The sequence below is a fragment of the Furipterus horrens genome, unplaced genomic scaffold (genome assembly GCF_987537825.1).
Source record: "Furipterus horrens unplaced genomic scaffold, mFurHor1.1.pri manual_scaffold_6, whole genome shotgun sequence".
NCBI classification, from domain to species: domain Eukaryota; kingdom Metazoa; phylum Chordata; class Mammalia; order Chiroptera; family Furipteridae; genus Furipterus; species Furipterus horrens.
Window position 1 is genome coordinate 72,314,245 of NW_028327176.1, and position 18,441 is coordinate 72,332,685.

The 18,441-nt window shown below is 37.0% G+C and overlaps 1 protein-coding gene across 1 annotated transcript in view; it reads right to left on the bottom strand.

Annotated features, from left to right (window-relative positions):
• VWA3B (von Willebrand factor A domain containing 3B) overlaps nucleotides 1–18,441 on the bottom strand; it is a 176,973-nt gene that overhangs the window by 59,776 nt on the left and 98,756 nt on the right. The window contains exons 15-16 of the mRNA XM_090281768.1: nucleotides 10,136–10,263; nucleotides 8,405–8,562 (exon numbers count right to left, since the gene is read on the bottom strand). Of these exons, the coding sequence (XP_090137894.1) occupies nucleotides 8,405–8,562; nucleotides 10,136–10,263 (286 nt within the window). The remainder of the gene's footprint in view (nucleotides 1–8,404; nucleotides 8,563–10,135; nucleotides 10,264–18,441) is intronic.

An 18,441-nucleotide genomic window follows, 5' to 3' on the forward strand; every position in this document is an offset into this window, starting at 1 on the left:
TAAAGGAACTTATTTAAGAAGAAGGATATCAAAACTATGAACATTAAAATGAAAACAGTTTCACAACTCTCAATAACAGAAGCTAGGGAATGGAACAAAGATAAACTAAGCAGACAACTAGAGTGGGAACAGAATCATAGGTATGGGGAGCATGTGGAGGGAGGGCAGTTGTGAGGGGGTAGGGGGAGAGAGAGGAAAATGGTGCAGGAATTAAGAAGGTAGGAGGGTGGGGAATGGACAGGGGGATGTTGAGAAGAGCTTTATGCACAACCAATAGACATGGACTAAGGGTGGGGGATTGCTGGAGGGAAGGGTGTTGCTGGGTGGAGGGGAGCAAAGGGAAAAGAAATTGGGACAACTGTAACAGCATAATCAGTAAAACATACAAAAAAAAGAAATTAGATAAAATGAATAACAGTTAGTAATCTGCAAATTGTCTATCTTTTGCACAGAAAGGTAATACCAGTAGTCTCCATGCATGGAGATAGGAGTGTGCTATATGCTATTTATTGTTTTTCTAGGCAACAAAGGGGTGAGTCCTGTTTTGGTTGCCTCTGTAACCAGGAATTAAAAAGGATAAATCTTCATGGGAGCGATGTCTGTAAAAAAGAGGTAAATGATCCACATAGGAGAGCTGAATTCCTGCCCATGACCACACTTTGACCAAAATTACTAGGCAAAAATAACCACCTACACAGGTATGCCAAAATGAAAATAAAGTTTTGCTCCAAAAGTTCCCAAATATAAAAACTGCACTGTTCCCACTCTCCAAATAGTGGATTCAGGCATTTAACTGCTCCCCAACCTCTATATAGTCCATCCCACATTCTTAAAATTGGAAAAAAATAAAAATTCAACACATGGCCGCCTATCATTAGCGATGATCCCAAATCTAAGTGAAATGGTAGAAGTGACAAAGGACACTAAAATGTTTAGGACGAGCAGCAAGTAGCATCTTTAGCAAAACTCAGAATTATTGGAATGGGCGGGCAGGAATGGCAAAAGGGATGCATCCACACAAGTGGCCCAGTATGGGAAGCTTCTCTGTCCCCATGGGCTTAACACTTTTGTCCCTTGCACAGAGGCACCAAAACAAGTGGACAGACTTTCAAGAGGGACCAAGATACAGCAAATGGCCCATTCTAGGAAGCATCTGTGTTCCTCTGGGTCAAGGCTCTTCTTCCCTGCCCATGGGGACACACAAGAGACAATGGTGGACAAGCCACCACAACCCTCCCCCACTGAGAGACATCTACAATCCTGGCCTGAGGAAACTCAGGCAGCCCCAGCAGGGACCAGAGGCAGCCCCAGTAACACTCGAAAATCAAGCACCAAAATCATACGACAAAGGCTATGAAAATTAAATTGCCATTAGAACCTCATCACACAAAAGCAGGCCAAGGTCTATGTGCAAGCTTTAACCAGGGCACTTACTTACTAAAAGAAAAGATTTAAATAAAATCCAGAGTCCTTAACATAATATCCTGACTAAATGTTTAGAATACTATAAAAAAAAAATCACCCAGCATATCAAGAACTAAGGAAATCACACAACAGAGAGAAAATACATTTTAACAAATACAAGAACCTCAAGTCTACAGGTTAATAACAAAATATCCATCATTCATATAATCAGATCCCAAAGGATGGTGACAAAGAAAGTAAAACTGTGGGACTATTCGAAGAAATAATAGATGAAGACTTCCCAAATTTGGGAAAAGACATACCACAAAGATTCAAGAAGCTAAGCAAATCCCCAAAAGAATAAACCCAAAGAAGTCTATGCCAAGTTTCATTATAGTTAAACATTTGAAAATTAGAAGCAAAGAAAAAAATATTGAAAGCAGCCAAAGAAAAAGGATGCATTACCTGTAGGGGAACAGCAATTTGAATGACTACGGGAAGCCAGGATGCTTGGTGGTAGCAAATGTAGCTCAGCCCCGGATTGGAAAACCACTGGGAGCGTGGTGGCACGCAGGACCCACTTCACACACCAGTTTTCCTGTAGGGAACCAGGCCTGCATTTTTGTAATAGTTAAAAGCTTGCTTTCTGCTAAAGGACCTCCTCATCCTGGGCTGAGAACAACAGATATTCAGTGTGTAACCTTGAACCAGTCTCTTACAGCCTATTCTGGGCCAATTTCTAAGAACAGGATGTGGATAGACAAGTTATCCTTATCATCCATGCATGTGTAACATTCTTTTCTCTGTTACATAAAAGTAATAATCATATAAGGCAATGAATGGCACAATGATTCACAATTTTTTTGGATGTAATCCCCTAAAGAATTAATAAAAGCCTGTTAAGGCAGGAGCAAACTGCACTTTCTCCTCTAGAAAGTGGCCAGTTCTGTCCCCTCTTCTCCATAGGATTCTTGCAGTCGCTGTACATTTATTCCCTTCATCCACAACACCGTGGACTCTGCTGGTCAGAGGTCCGTGACAAATGACAGCAGATTTCTCATTAAAATATAGGAGGCCAGAGGAAGAGGTTCACTATTTTTCAACTACAGAAAGAAAAATACAATCAACTTCAAATTCTGAATATGGCAAGTTGTCCTTCAGAAATGAAGAGAAAATAAAAATCTTTCTAGACTAAGAAAAAGCAAAAGAATGTGTGGCTAGTAGACCTACCTTTACAGACTAAATATAGGAAGTTCTTCAAACAGAAAAGAAGTAATAAAAGAAGATATTTTAGATAATCAGGAAGGAAGAAAGAATAAAAGAGAAAAATATGCTGTATGCGATAGACTATCTGTTCTTCTTGAAATTCTAAACCATACTTGATGATTTGAATTAAAGTTATAAAACCACCTGATACTCAAAACAATGATTTAAAACTGGAGAAGGTAAAAAAGTCTAAATCGAAGTAAGATCACCACATTCCACACAAAGTGCTAAAATGTTGATGCCAGTACACTTTTGTAAGTCACACTCATATCTGTCATACCCAAAGAAACCATTACAAAAGCTACACAAAAAGAGACTCAAAAACAAGTGCCCATCAATAGACAAGTGGATAAAAACGAGGTGGTACATATATGCAATGGAATATTACTTTCTCCTGAAAAAAAAATCTTACCATTTGTGACACCATGGATGTGCCAAGAGGGTATTATGCTAAGTGAAGTACACCAGACAGAGAAGGATACATACCATATGATATCACTTATATTTGGAATCTAAAGTACAAAATAAATGAACAAACAAAATTGAAACAGACTTAGAGATACAGAGAACAAACTGATGGAGGCCAGCAGGGCAGGGTGAAGAAGGTGATGGGATTAAGAAATACTAATTGGTAGTTACAAAATAGGCATGGAGATGTAAGGTAAAGCATAGGGAATATAGTTAACAATATTGTAATAACTCTCTATAGTGCCAGGTGGACACTTGAATATAGGAGGGAATACTTTGTAACCTATATGAATGAGTCAGTCTATCCATTTTGCTACATACCTGAAACTAATATCTGAATGCAAACTATAACCAAAAAAAGTTTGGGTTGGGGGGCAGATATTTTCCCAACCAGCCACCACTGAGAGCACCCAATTTGTCCAGGGACTTCCGGTCAAGATGCAGACATAGGTAAACATGGCACATCTTGCACAACCACGCAAAAATTACAACTAAACTACAAAACAAATAAAACCCAGAATCATCAGAAAATTGAGTCATATGGAAGTTTGACAACCAAGAAATTAAAGAAGTCACATTCATTCAAATGGGTGGGAGAGGTGGAGTGTGGAGACACGTAACAGGTGGTCCCCCACCCACATGTGGTGGATAAAAATTGGGAGGGATAGTGAGAGAGCAAGGGGTCCCATACCAGACCACGTAGCCCAGGGTTCCAGTGCCAGGAAGATAAGTTCCTAAAACTTCTGTCTGTAAAAACCAGTGGGGTTTGGGGCAGTGGAAGAAACTGTGAGATTCTCAGGCATCTCCTCTTAAAGGGCCTGCAATGAACTTAGGGCTTACACAGACTCACTCCCTCTGGGCTTCAGCACTGGTGCAGGAGCTGAAAGGGCACCAGGGCATACAGGGAGAAACAGATGTTTCTAGCATCAGGGTGAGTGTCAGAGGACAGCTTCCTGCTGGACAAAACTCCAGAAATCTGGTAGCAGCCACTTTCCCCTTTCTGAACCCTCCTTCACACAGAGCCACAGAGCGGTGACACCATATCTGAGAATCCATCAACTGGGTTCACATAAGTTGCCCCGTCCTGGCAATTACCTCAGGCTCCACCCGATAAAACTTACCAGTAGTTTTCTACAATAGGCCATGCTACTAAGACAGGGAGTCAAAGCAGCTCTGACTAATACATAGAAAGAAACACAAGGAGGCTGCCAAAATGAAGAGACAAAGAAATATAGCCCAAATGAAAGGACAGAACAAAACTCCAGAAAAAGGACTAAAAAAATGGAGATAATTAATCTATCAGAAGCAGAGTTCAAAACACTGGTTATTAGGATGCTCAAGGAACTCATTGGGTACTTCAACAGCACAAAAAAGACCCAGGCAGAAGTAAAGGTTATACTAAGTAAAATAAAGAACAATTTACCGGGAATCAACAGTGTAGTGGATGAAGCCAAGAATTGAATCAATGACTTGAAACATAAGGAAGAAAAACACATTTAATCAGAATAGCAAGAAGAAAAAAGAATAAAAAGGAACAAAGACAGGCTAAGGAGCCCCTGGGACAAATTCAAATGTATCAACATTCAAATCATAGGGGTGCTGGAATGAGAAGAGAAAGAGCAAGAAATTGAAAACTTATTTGAAAAAATAGTGAAAGAAAACTTCCCTAATTTGGTGAAGGAAATAGACATACAAGTCTAAGAAGCACAGAGAGTCCCAAACAAGATGGATACAAAGAGGGCCATACCAAGATACATCATAATTAAAATGCCAAAGGTTCAAGATAAAGAGAGAATCTTAAAAGCAGCAAGAGAAAAGCAGAGAGTTACCTACAGAGGAGTTACCATGAGACTATCAGCTGATTTCTCTGAAGAAACTTTTCAGGCACAAAGGGAAGAAGGCAAGAAGTACTCAAAGTTATGAAAAGAAAAATCCACAACTATATTACTCTATCCATCAAAGCTATCATTTAGAATGGAAGAGCAGATAAAGTGCTTCCCAGAAAAGGTAAAGCTAAAGGAGTTCATCAACACCAAGCCATTATTACATGAAATGTCAAAGGGACTTATTTAAGAAAAAGAAGAAGATAAAAACTATGAATATTAAAAATGGCAATAATTTCACAACTGTCAACAATTGAACCTAGAAGACAAACTAAGCAAAAAAGCAGAACAGGAAGAGCATCATAAATATGGAGCTCACTTGGAGGGTTATCAGTTGGGAGGGGAAAGGGGTAGAATGGTGGAAAAGGTGGAGTGATTAAGAAGTACAAATTGGTAGATACAGAATGGACAGGGGGATGTTAATGGAATAGCCAAAGAACTTATATGCGTGACCAATGGACTTTAACTAAGGGTGGGGATTGCTGGAGGGGGCAAAGGGGGAAAATTGGGACTATCATAATTTCATAATCAGTAAAATATGTTTTTTAAAAACCTTACCACAGAAATACAATGGGAATAAAGGTAGGCATTACTTATTAAACTGATAGCCAGAAAAGTAACTCGGAGAGAGGCTTTGACTAATAATTCACTAAACTCATTTATTATTACAAAAATTTTTTAAAAGATACCACACACACACACACACACACACACACACACACACACACATGCACACACTACAAACAAATCAAGATGGAGTTGCTTAAAAAAATTCAAATAACCTGAGGAAAGCAAGAAAAGAGAAACCATCCAATGAAAACAAATAGAAAATAATAAAATAACATTAGCAAGTGCTAATCTATCAATGATTTAAATGTAAATAGTCTAATTACACTAATCAAAAGACATATATTGCCAGAGTGTATAAAAGAACAGAATCAAATATATGCAACATACAAGACATTTATACTTTCGAGTGCAACATAGGTAGGTTGAAAGTAAAAGGATGGAAAAAAGTTATACCATGCAAGTATTAATAAAAAGCAAGAGTGGCTATATGAATATTTGATAATGTAGACTTCACAGCAGAAAGAATTGATATAATAAGGGATCAATCCACCAGGAAGACATATAGATCTTAAATGGGTGCACACAAACAATACAGCCTTAAAATACATGAAGCTAAAGCAGAGAGCTGAAAGAAAAAATAAACAAATCAACAAATATAGTTGAAGACTTCATAGCCTCCTTCTCAACAGCTGAGACACAAAATCAGCAAGCACAGAGATTTGAACAACACAATCAACCATTAGAATCTAACTGACAAACACTCCCCTCAACAGCAGCAGAACACACATTTTTTCCAGTGCCTATAAAACATTTATCAAGATAGACTATAATTAGTCATTAAGACAAACTTCAACTAATTTAAAAGAATTAAAATCATATACAGTGTCAAATAACTTTTTAAAAAAATCATATAGTGTCTTCTCTGACCTAGTGGAATCAAACTAGAAATCAATAAGAGAAAGACAATAGAAAAAATTCTCTAAACACTTGGAAGTTAAGCAATGCATTTATCAATAATCCATAGAAGAAGTCTTTGAAGAAGTAAAAATACTTAGAAATAAATGAAAACAAAACCATAACAAATCAAAATATACAAGAAGCAGCTAAAATAGTACAGAGAGGAAAACTGATAGTACTAACTGCTTACATTGGAAATGCAGAAAGATCTCATATCAATGATAGAATCCTAACTCAAGAAAGCAGAAAAAAAGAGCAAAAGAAACTAAAGGAAGCAGAATGGAGGAAACGATAAAGAGCAGAAATCAATGAAATTGAACATAGTAAAACATCAGAGAAAATCAACAAGACAAGAAGCTGTTTGTCGTAGAGGCAATAAATCTTCTAAAACCTCTAGCAAGATTGAAAAAGATTTTTTAAAAAGAGACAGAAAGGGATGGAGAGAAAGAGAAAGAAGACTAGTGCCAGGAATAAAATAGAGGACATTACTATAGCTCTTGCAGCTATTAAAAAAGTAATAAAAGAATATAATAAATAACTTTGCACTCATAATTTGACAAAAAAATGATCACTTCCTCAAAAACCACTAACTGCCAAAACTCAACAAAAATAAAATAGAAAATATTAATAGCTCTAAAACCATTTTAAAAAGTTGAATTCTTAATGAAAAAAAAAAAAACCTGGCAAAGAAATCTCATGGCCTAAATGACTCCATGATAATGTTACAAAATATTTAAGAACTACTCCCATTTCTTCCAGGAATAGAAGAGCAGGGACAAATCATCCATGTAGAAAATGGGCAAAGCATGTGCACAGACTGAAAAGAATCTACAGATTATAAACAAGCACATGAAAAGATGCTCAACATCATTAGCCATTGGGGGAATGCAAGTGAAAACCATAGTGAGATATCATGCACCTATGGTTAAGTGACAATACCCAATGCTGGTGAGACCGTGGAGAAATGGACCACTCCTGCATTGCTGGTGATAATGTAAATTGGCACAGCCACGCTTAGAAAAAGTTCAATTAGCATATGACCCAGCAATTGCACTCCTGGGCATTTACCTTGAAGAAATGAAACTCATGTTGACATAAATCTTGTACACGAATGTTTATAACTGCTTTACTTGTAATATCCCCAAATGGGAAACAACCCAAATATCTTTCAACAGATGAATGGTTAAACCAACTCTGACATCTCCATATCATGGAACACTATGCAGCAATAAAAAAGAATGCACTAATGATACATGCAAAATCTAGGATGAACCTCCAGGAAAACAGACTGAGTGAAAAAAAGCCAATTCCTAAAGATTATCTACAGCATGACTCCATCTATGCAACATTTTTGAAATGACAACTTTTTAGCAATGGAGAATTTAGTGGCTTCCTAAGCTTAGGAAAGGTATGTTTGATTGCAAAAGAACACCACCAGGGATCCTTGTAGGGATGGAACTGTTCTGTATCTTGACTGTGGTGGTGGAAACACAAAACTACTCATGTAATAAAGTCATATAGAACTACACACATATGCACACAAATGAACACAAGTAAAACTGGGCAAGCTGAATAAAACCATGGATTGTATCAATGTCAATATCTCAGTTGCAATATTAGACTATTACATTTTGCAAGATGTCGGCAATGGGGGAAGTGGGGGAAGGGTAGGCACACGGGAGTTCTCTGTATTATTTCTTCCAACTGCATGTGAATGTACAACCTCAATAAAAATTTCAATTAAAAAATACAGGTTTAAGCTTCTTTTATAATATTGTGTGGGTTTAGTTTTATTATACTTTTTGCATTGAAGGAAAAACCAGTAATGAAATTCAAACCATTTTGTTCACTGATACCTGCATGGAGGACTTTCTTTTTCTGAGTTGTTTGATTTGAAAGGTCCCCTGGTACTTTTGACACTTTTAGGGAGGACACCTGTGTTGCTTCAACATCAGAGTGAGGATCTGCACATTTTTCTGGGGTTGAAACCAAGGAACAGATTTCTTTCTGATGCCTGTTTTGATTTAGATTTTTTAAAAAAGTAGACAAAAGAGAAAGAACAAAAAGAAAAAGAAAGGGTGAAACATAAAATTTCCATTAAGAAGGCAGAGGTAGATCAATAGCCATACTGAAAGCTGCAAACTTAAAGAAGCGAACCACCCCCACCCCTCATTTAGGTAATGTATAAGAATAGCCCTTGATCCCTGCCCCACACAGAAGAGTGGACAGGGACACAGATCTAGAGTCATTAGATATGGCTCCCATCACAGCTCTAGTCATTCCTCACTGTGTGACTCAGTGAAGTCACTCAATGCTCTCTAAGCTTCACCATTTTCCTCATCTATCAACTGTGGGAAACTTCAGCTATGGTTTGACCACATGGGGCTGATGTGAGGATTAATGTGAGAAGAGCGGGTTATAAACCAGAAAATGTTACAGGAACCTATTTCTCTGGCCAAGGGGCGGAACAACCAACTCTTATAAAAGCCAGAGGAGGGAAACCCCTGCCTGGACCCCCTGTGCCAACACCAGATCACAGCAAAACATTCTGGTAAAGATCTGGGGCCAGGAGGGACCTCAGAAATTCCCCAGTATATTCCCAGACACACCTTCTATGAATCTCTGAACACAGAGACCACATATAGGAAAGTTCCAGAACAATCTCCTGCTCCAACAATGTACCCCATGCTCTCCCTCCTTCACTCCCACCCTCCCTATTCCCATGCCTACTTCCATGGAGCATGCACCCAATGCCCATCATCCTCTGTGTATTCCGCACCACACCATACATCTTGTGACAGAAGGGACCAGGCTTACTTTCATCCGTGCTTCCCAGTTCTCTTGGTTCCTGATTCGTACTCAACAAATATTTGGGAAAAAAAGGAAGGGAAAGAATATTTGGGGGCTATTTTTTCAACTGGTAGAAAACTAGAAAAAGGCAATTTGTTTTCAACTACAGCTAAATTGGCGAATAACTTTTCCTAATATTGTTGTGTTACAAGGAAGTATAGGAGCATGGTATCTGTAGAACGAGGCACTGCATCTACTCTTTCCTTTATATTAATTCAGAGCTCTTATTATGTGTCTGGCCTGCCCTCATTTAATCCACCTAAGAATTCTATGACTATCATTATTCCCATGTCATAGATGAGGAAACTGAAACCCACAGCAATGAATAGGACTGGAGAGAAGGTATGAATTTGCCAAGACCCAGAGTGAAATCCAGACCAGGGGCCTCCTGAACCCAGAGTCAGGTCTCCTTCACCACACATACTCCTGCTCTCTGTCACTGCTTGGGCTGGGGGCATGTTCACAATGGGTGCCGATGAAACTGGCACTGCTTTTTGGTGCCATGCAAGGACTTCAGAGCTTACTTATCAAGGTGAACATGTGGCCTCCTTAGGCCAATTGTTATTAAATTGTTACATTATAAGTTTTCTTTGCTTAAAAAATCCTAAAGTAATCATACTGTGTGATTCTTTTCAAAGAAATATCACACAGCACTGCAGAGGGAAGAAGTGTCAGGAGAGGGAGCTGACATCAAAGAGGACCACAGTGAAGGGAAACGGGCAGTTTGGCATACTCACTTGTCTCCTTCCTTTTCACCGTTGTACCACCAGTCCATGATCAAGGATTCAGAATAAAGGTTTTGCATCTTCTCCAAGTCACTGCGTCCTTGTTCAATTTCCTTAATTAAAAGAGTGAGATCTTCATTCTGCCAAAATGAGACGTGAATACACTATGACAGTGTATAAGAGTTCACACTGTAAATATTTCTTTCTTTCTTTCTTTATTTTACTTTATTTATTTAAGAGAGAGGGGAAGGGAGGGAGAGAAGGGAGAGAAAGATTGATGTGAGAAACATCAGTCGGTTGCCTCTTTGTACACACACTAACCAGGGACTAGGCCCGCAACCTAGGCACATGCCCTGACTGGGAATTGATTCAGCAATTTTTCACTTTGTGGGATGACACCCAACCAACTGAGCCATGCCAGTCAGGGCCACACTGCAACATTTCTAACACAAAACCAAGTGTATCAGGTAAAGAAGAGTCTAAAGAATTTCATGTAGTTATTACACTATTCCATTTCAAGACAGCTTTAGTGAGATATAATTTACATACAATAAGCTGAATGCATGGAACGTGTACCATTTGAATAGTTTTGACATTCACATCTGTGAAATAATCATTGCAATCAAGACAATAAACATATCCATCATCCCCAAAAGTTTCTTCATGCTGCATTGCAAATCTGTTTTCCATTTCCAAGCAACTACTCATCTGCTTTCTGTCACTATATATTACTTTAATTTTCTAGAATTTTATATCAATGGAATCAAAACATACATACTCTTTTGTCTAGCTTCTTTCACTTATATCATTATTTTGAGATTCATTCATGCAGCATGAATTAATAAATAATTCATTCATTTTCATTGCTCAGTAGTGTTATATTATATATTGAATACCAACATTTAATCACCTGTTGATGTACATTTGAGTTGTTTCAAGGTTTGGGCCATTATAACTAAAGCTATGAACATTTGTGTGCAAGGCTTTGTATGAAGACCTGCTTTTATTTCTCTTGGAAAATTATCTAGGAGTGGAATGGCTGGATCATATGATTGATGATGTTAAACTTTTAAATAAGCTACTGAACTCTTTTCCAGAATGATTGTACTAGTATATATTCCCACCAGTAATGTATGAGAGTTCCATTTCCTCTACATTCTTGCAAATACTTGGTATGGTCAATCACTTTAATTTTACCCATTCTAACAGCTGGGCAGTGGTATCTCATTGTGGTTTTCATTTGTATTTTCCCTAATGACTAATAATGTTAAATGTCTTTTCATGCTCTTATTTGCCATGCATAGATTTTCTTTAGTGAAATATCTGTTCAAATATTTTGTCCATTTTTTGAGTTTCCTTTTCATTGTGTTTTTAGAGACCCTTGAATATTTTGGATGGAAGTCCTTTATTAGACATATAATTTGAAGATAATTTCTTGCAGTTTACAATTTGTCTTTTCATTATCTTAGCATCATCTTTTAAACAGAAGTTTTTAATTTTGATAATGTCTAATGTATCAATTTGTTCTTATATAAATCATGCTTTTCAAATCCTATCAAAGTATTTTTTGTCTAATATAATGACAAAGGCTTTTTCATATGTTTTCCTCTAGAAGGAGAGAAACCTAGGCCTTACATTTAGGTCCATGAACCCATTGCAGTTAATTTTTGAATAAGGTATGAGGTATGAATCAAAGTTAATTTTTTTGCATATGGATATCCAACTTTTCTTACACCGTTTCTTTCTTTTTTTAAAATTATATTTCATTGATTATGCTATTACAGTTGTCCCAACTTTTCCCCCTTTGGCTCCTCTACCAAGGGCAGCCCCACTCCCTCAGGCAATCCCCACACAGTGGGTCATGTGTCTGTGTACTTTGGCTACTCTATTCCCTATGCTGTACTTTACATTTTCATGACTATTCTGTAACTACCAATTTGTACTTCTCAATCCCTTCACTTTTCCCACCCATCCCCTTGCCTCCATTCCAATGTTGCAGCCATCATAATGTTCTCTGTTTCTATAATTCTATTTCTGTTCTGCTTGTTCACTTATTTTGGGTATTTTTAGATTCAGTTGTTGATAGATAGGTATTTATTGCCATTTTATTGTTCATAGTTTTGAAATTCTTCTTCTTAAAGAAGACCCTTTAAAATTTCATATAAAACTGGTTTGGTGGTGATGAACTCCTTTAGCCTTTTCTTGTCTGGGAAGCTCTTTAGCTGTCCAATTCTAAATGATAGCTTTGCTGGATAGAGTAATCTTGGTTGTAGGTCCTTGCTTTTCATCACTTTGAATATTTCTTGCCAATCTCTTCTGGCCCTCAAAGTTTCTTTTGAGAAATCAGCTGACAGTCTTATGGGAGCTCCCTTGTAGGTAACTGCTTTTCTTTTGCTGCTTTTAAAATTCTCTCTATGTCTTTAGCCTTTGACATTTTAATTTTGATGTGTCTTGGTGTGGACCTCTTCGAATTCATCTTGTTTGGGACTCTCTGTACTTCCTGGACTTGTATGTCTATTTTCTTCACAAAGTTAGGAAATTTTCTGTCATTATTCTTTCAAATAAGTTTTCAATTTCTTTCTCTCTCTCTTTGCCTATGGCACCCCCCGATGCAAATGTAGGCATTCTTTAAGATGTTACAGAGGCTCCTTACACTATCCTCATTTTTAAAAATTCTTTTTCTCTTTTGCTGTTCTGATTGGGTATTTTCTGCTTCCTATATTCCAAACTGCTTATTTGGTTCTTGGCTTCATCCATTCTACTGTAGATTCCATGTAAATTGTTCTTTATTTTAATTAGTGTATCCTTTGTTTCTGACTGGTTCTTTGTTATGCTGTTGAAGTTCTTGTTAAGTTCATTGAGCATCCTTGTAACCACTATTTTGAACTCTGCATCTAGTAGATTGCTTGTCTTCATTTTGTTTAGTTCATTTTCTAGAGTTTTGTTCTGCTTTTTCATTTCGACCATGTTTTTTTGTCTCCTCATTTTGGAAGCCTACCTGTGTTTGTTTCTATGTAGTAGGTAGAGCTGCTACTTCTCCCAGACTTTGTAGAGTGGCCTAATGTAGTAGGTGTCCTGTAGGGTTCAGTGGCACAGCCTCTTCCATTAGCCAAGCTGGGTACTCAAGGACACAGTGTGAGCTGTGTCCACCCTTCTATTGTAGTTGAGCCTTGATTGTTGTTGGCATATCCAAGGTCAGCCACTGCCTGTGTTCTGTTTGGTGTAACACAACATATGCTGCAAAGTGGTCTGTGGATGGCTGCTACTTGTGCTGGGTTTGGAGGTGCCCAGGCAAGGCTGAGTTGTTAACCAAGGCCAGCTGCTGCTAATGCCAGGCCTGTGGCAACTTAATGAGAGGCACGGGGCTTGCTGAAGTCAGATGGTGCTTGTTTGGGAGAATTTAAGAAAATCTGAATCATGGGCCAAGACAAGCCATTATATAGAAAAGCCCCTGGAAACAGCTTGGACCTGAAAGTTGGATGGGGCAAGGCCTCAGGGAACCACCAGGATGGGGCAAACAGTGTGAACCAGGTTGATAGAGTCTCAGATATGGCATCCACCTGCTGACTCTGTAGCTCTATATGGAGAGGGCTCAGAAAAGGAACAATGGCCTCTGCTAGCACTTCTGTCAGGGATAAAGCTGCCCTCCACCTCTTCCCCTGATGCTGGATAATTCAGTTCCTCCCAATAGTCTCTGATGTCTTTCAATCTGCTGCCACTGCACTGGAGATCAGAAGGAGTGAGTCTGAGTACGTCTGTGCATGGGCCCTTTAAAAGGATCTGCCAGGGAGTCCAGCAGTCTCTGTCTTCCACAACCTCAATCCCTGCTGGTTTTTACAGGCAGAATTTAAGGAGACTTATCTTCCTGGCACTGGAACCCTAGACTGGGAGGCCTGGTGTGGGGCTGGGACCTCTCACTCCTGAGATATCCCTCCTGATTTTTATCCACCACATGTGGGTGTGGGACTAGCCTGTTTTGTGTCTCTACCCCTCCTACCAGTCTCTATGTGGTTTATTCTTTAATTCTGTAGTTGTAGGATTTCCATTCAGCTCAATTTCTGGTGGTTCTGAATGATGGTTGTTCTATAGTTAAGTTTTAAGTTTGATGTGGTTATGCAAGGGAGAAAACCATGTTTACCTATGCCACCATCTTGACTGAAAGTTCCTACAACATATATTGAGGGAAAAAAATATAACTATTCTTTCTTCATTGAATTGTCTTTGCATCTTTGTTGAAATCAGTTGTTCATATAAGTGTTGGTCTACATGTTTTCTCTATTCTGTTCCATTGATCTGTATATTGATCTTTACATTAATACCACACTGTTTTAATTATTATAGTTTTATAATAAGTCTTGAAATCAGGTAGGGTTAGTTACCAATTTTGTTTTCCCTTTTCTACGTTGTTTGGCTGTTCTAAATCCCTTTCATTTCCATAGAATTGGTTGGTCAAGTTTTACAAAAAAGCCTACTGGGATTTTGATTGGTATTGCCATGAGTTTATAGATCAATTGAAAAGGAATGGACATCTTTTTGCCCATGAACAAGATATATCTCTCAGCAACATTTTTTAGTTGTCGGTGTACAGGTCTTTCACATATTTTGATAGATTTGTCCCTACATATTTAATATTTTTGGTGCTAGTGCAAATAATTATTATTTATTTTTATTGTTTTTTGCTAATAGGTAGAAACAAAATTCATTTTGTATATTAACTTTACATCCTACATTCTTGCTAGATTAACTTTGTAGTTCCAGTAGCTTTTTTATATATTCCATTGAACTTTCTACATAGATAACTATGTTGAGTGAAAATAAAGACAGTTTCACTTCATTTTTTCCAATCTGTATGCCTTTCCCCAGTCCATCGCTGACCATGTTTTATTGTACTTACTAGAACCTCCATTACACAGTTGAATAGGTATGGTAAGAGCAGACATCTTTGTCATTTTCTTGCTATTGAGGGAAAAGCATAAATCTTTTACGATTAAAGTATAATGTCAGTTGTAGGTTTCTCACAGATACCACTTATCAGATTGAGGAAATCTGTTCTATTCATACTTCACTGACAGTTTTTATTAGAAATGTATGTTGGATTTTGTCAAAGTTTTTGCTGCATAAATTGAAATGATTGTAAAGTTGATTTTTAAAGTATTTACAGTAATATGGTTAATTGTACCAACCATGCATTTCTGGAATAAATTCAACTTGGTCATTATGCATTAGACTTTTTATATATTTTTTATTTCAATTTGTCAAATTCTGTTTAGAATTTTTGTGCTTTATGCATGAGGGATATTAACCTATACATTTTTTATAATATGTTTTTGAGGTTTTGGTATCAGGCTAATGTTAGTCTCATAGAATGAGTTGGGAAGTATTCTCTTCATTCAATTTTCTGAAAGAGTTTCTGTAGAATTGACATTATATTCTCCTTAATATATGATACAAATCAGCAGTGAAGTCATCTGGCACTGGAGTCTTCTTTGCCCAAAAGGTTTTTAACTACAAATTCAATTTCTTAAATAGATGTAGGATTGTTTAGGTTATCTGTTCTTGAGGGAGTTTTGGTAATTTGTGTCTTTTTAGCAATTTATCATTTAATCTTCGATATAAATTTATTTATTTATTTTTGTATTACCACTAAATTGTCTTTTTCTTTTTTAAATTAAACTTTTTATTTTCAGATAATAGTATATTCACATGCATTTGTAGTAAATAATAGAGATCCCACATACTCTTCACCCAAAATGGTAACATATTTAAAATCAATAATATAATATCACACCAAGGATATTGGAATTGATACAATCCACGAATTATATTCATATTTCTCCAGTTTTACTTGTCCTCATTTGTGTGGGTATATATGTGTGTATTTAGTTGTATACACTGTTCTCACCTGTTAGGCTTGTACATTTGCCTCTACAGTGAGGCTACAGAACACTTCCATCATTACAAGAAAGCCTCATGTTTCTTTTTTGTGACCACATTCGCCTCCCTTCTTCCCTCTCACATTCTTCCTAAACCTTAGCAACCACTAATTTGATTTCCATTTATACAGTTTTGTCATTTCAAAATATTATACAAATGGAATCATACAGTATATAACCATTTAAGATTAGCTTTTTCCCTCAGCATAATTCCCCAGAAATTCATCCAAGCTGTGACATGTATCAATAATTCATTCCTTTTATTACTGAGTAATATTCCAGTACATGGTCATGCCACAGTTGATTTAACCATTCATCTGTTGAAGGACATCTGGGTTGTTTTGTGTTTCTGTCTAATACAAATAAAGTCATTACTAACATTGAAGTACAGGTTTTTATGTGATTATAAATTTTTATTCTATGAAATATATGCCTAAGAGAGCAAGTCTTGGGTCATATAGTAATTAAATATTAGTTTTTAAGGAAACTATCAAGCTCCCAGAATGGCTGTGACATTTTGCATCCCTACCAACAATTACATACAACAACTGTATTAATGATTCAGTTTCTCCTCATCCTTGCCAACACTCAATTTTGTCACAATTTTTTATTTTAGCCATTCTGATGGACATGTACTGGTATCTCATGGCAATTTAGTTTCCATTCCCTTAATGGCTAATGATATTGAACACATTTTTTTTTAAAAATAATTTATTTATTTATTTGTTTGTTTACTTATTTTATTTTTAGAGAGAGGGGAAAGGAGAAAGAGAGGGAGAGAAACATCTCTGTGTGGTTGCTTGTCACTCGCGCCCCCAACTGGGGACCTGACATGCAACCTAGTAATGTGCCCTGACTGGGAATCGAACCAGCGACACTTGGCTCGCAGGCCAACACTCAATCCACTGAGCCACAGCAGCCAGGGCTGAACACATTTTCATATGCTTACTTGCCACCTGTATATCCTTTTCAGTGAAATGTCAGTGCATGTATTTTGCCTGTTTTCTGATTAGATGATTTGGTCTTTACTGCTGAGTTTTTAGAGTTCTTCATACATTCTAGATACTAGGCCTTTGTCAGATACGTTTGCAGATACTTTCTCCAAGTCTATAGCCTGTCTTTTCATTCTCTTAACAGGGTCTTTCACAAAATAAAAAGTTTTAACTTAGGAGGTCTAATTTATCAATACTTTATTTTTTATTTTTTAATTGTATTTATCCACTACCACTTAGTGCCCTTATACTCTCCTCCCCTGCACAATCACCACACTGTTGTCCAAGTCCATGAGTTCTTTTTCTTTTTTACTCAAATCCTCCATCCCTTACCTTCCCCCACTGCCCTTAGCTGTCATCCTGCTCTTTATGAGTCTGTCTCTATTTTGCTTGTTAGTTCAGTTTGTTCATTAGATTCAACATATGAGTGAAGTCATACTTTCTTTCATAGATCATGTTTTTGGTTTCAAGAAAAAAAATTCTTTGCTTAGCCTAATTTCCTCAAGATATTTTTCCTGTATTTCTTTCTAGAAGTTTTATAGTTTCATGTTTTACATTTATGTTGATGCTTCATCTTGAGTTAATATCTGCATGAGTGAGATATAGGTTGAGGTTCATTATTTTGCCTATGAATAATCATTGCTCCAACCATTTGTTGAAAAGGCTCTCCTTCCTCTACTGAATTGTTTTTGCACTTGTCAAAAATCAGTTTGGTGTATTGTGCAAGTATATTTATGAGTGGTACATTCTATTCCATTGGCTTATGTGTCTATTCCTCCACCAAAACCATATTGCCTTGATTAATGCAGCTACAGAGTAAGCTTTATTCCTACTTTATTCTTTTTCAAGATTGTTTACATTTTCTTAGGGCCTGTGTCTTGCCATATAAATTTTAGAATAAGCTTACTATGTCTATAAAACATATTTCTGGGCCTTTGATAGGAATTTTATTAAAACTATAGATCAAATAAAGGGGAACTGACATCTCTAATATGTTGAGTCATCCATTCTGTGAACATGTTGTTTGTCCATTTATTTAGGTCTTTGACTTTTTACTACTGCATTTAAAATTTTTCAGCATAAAAATCCTGTACATATTTTTAAGTGTATACCTAAATATTTCATTTTCTTTTGAGTGATTATAAATGGTATTGACTATTTAGTTTTGAGTTCTGCATGTTCATCTTTACTTTATCAAAATGTGATTAAATTTTGTGTATTAATCTTGTAACCAGTGACCTTGCTGAACTAACTTGATAGTTCTAGACGGTTTTCTTTGGAGATCTTTTGTGGTTTCCCATGTAGACAAAATATCACTTACAAAAAGGGACAGTTCTATTTCTTCATTCTCAATTTGTATGCCTTTTATTTCTTTGTTGCCTTGTTGCCATGG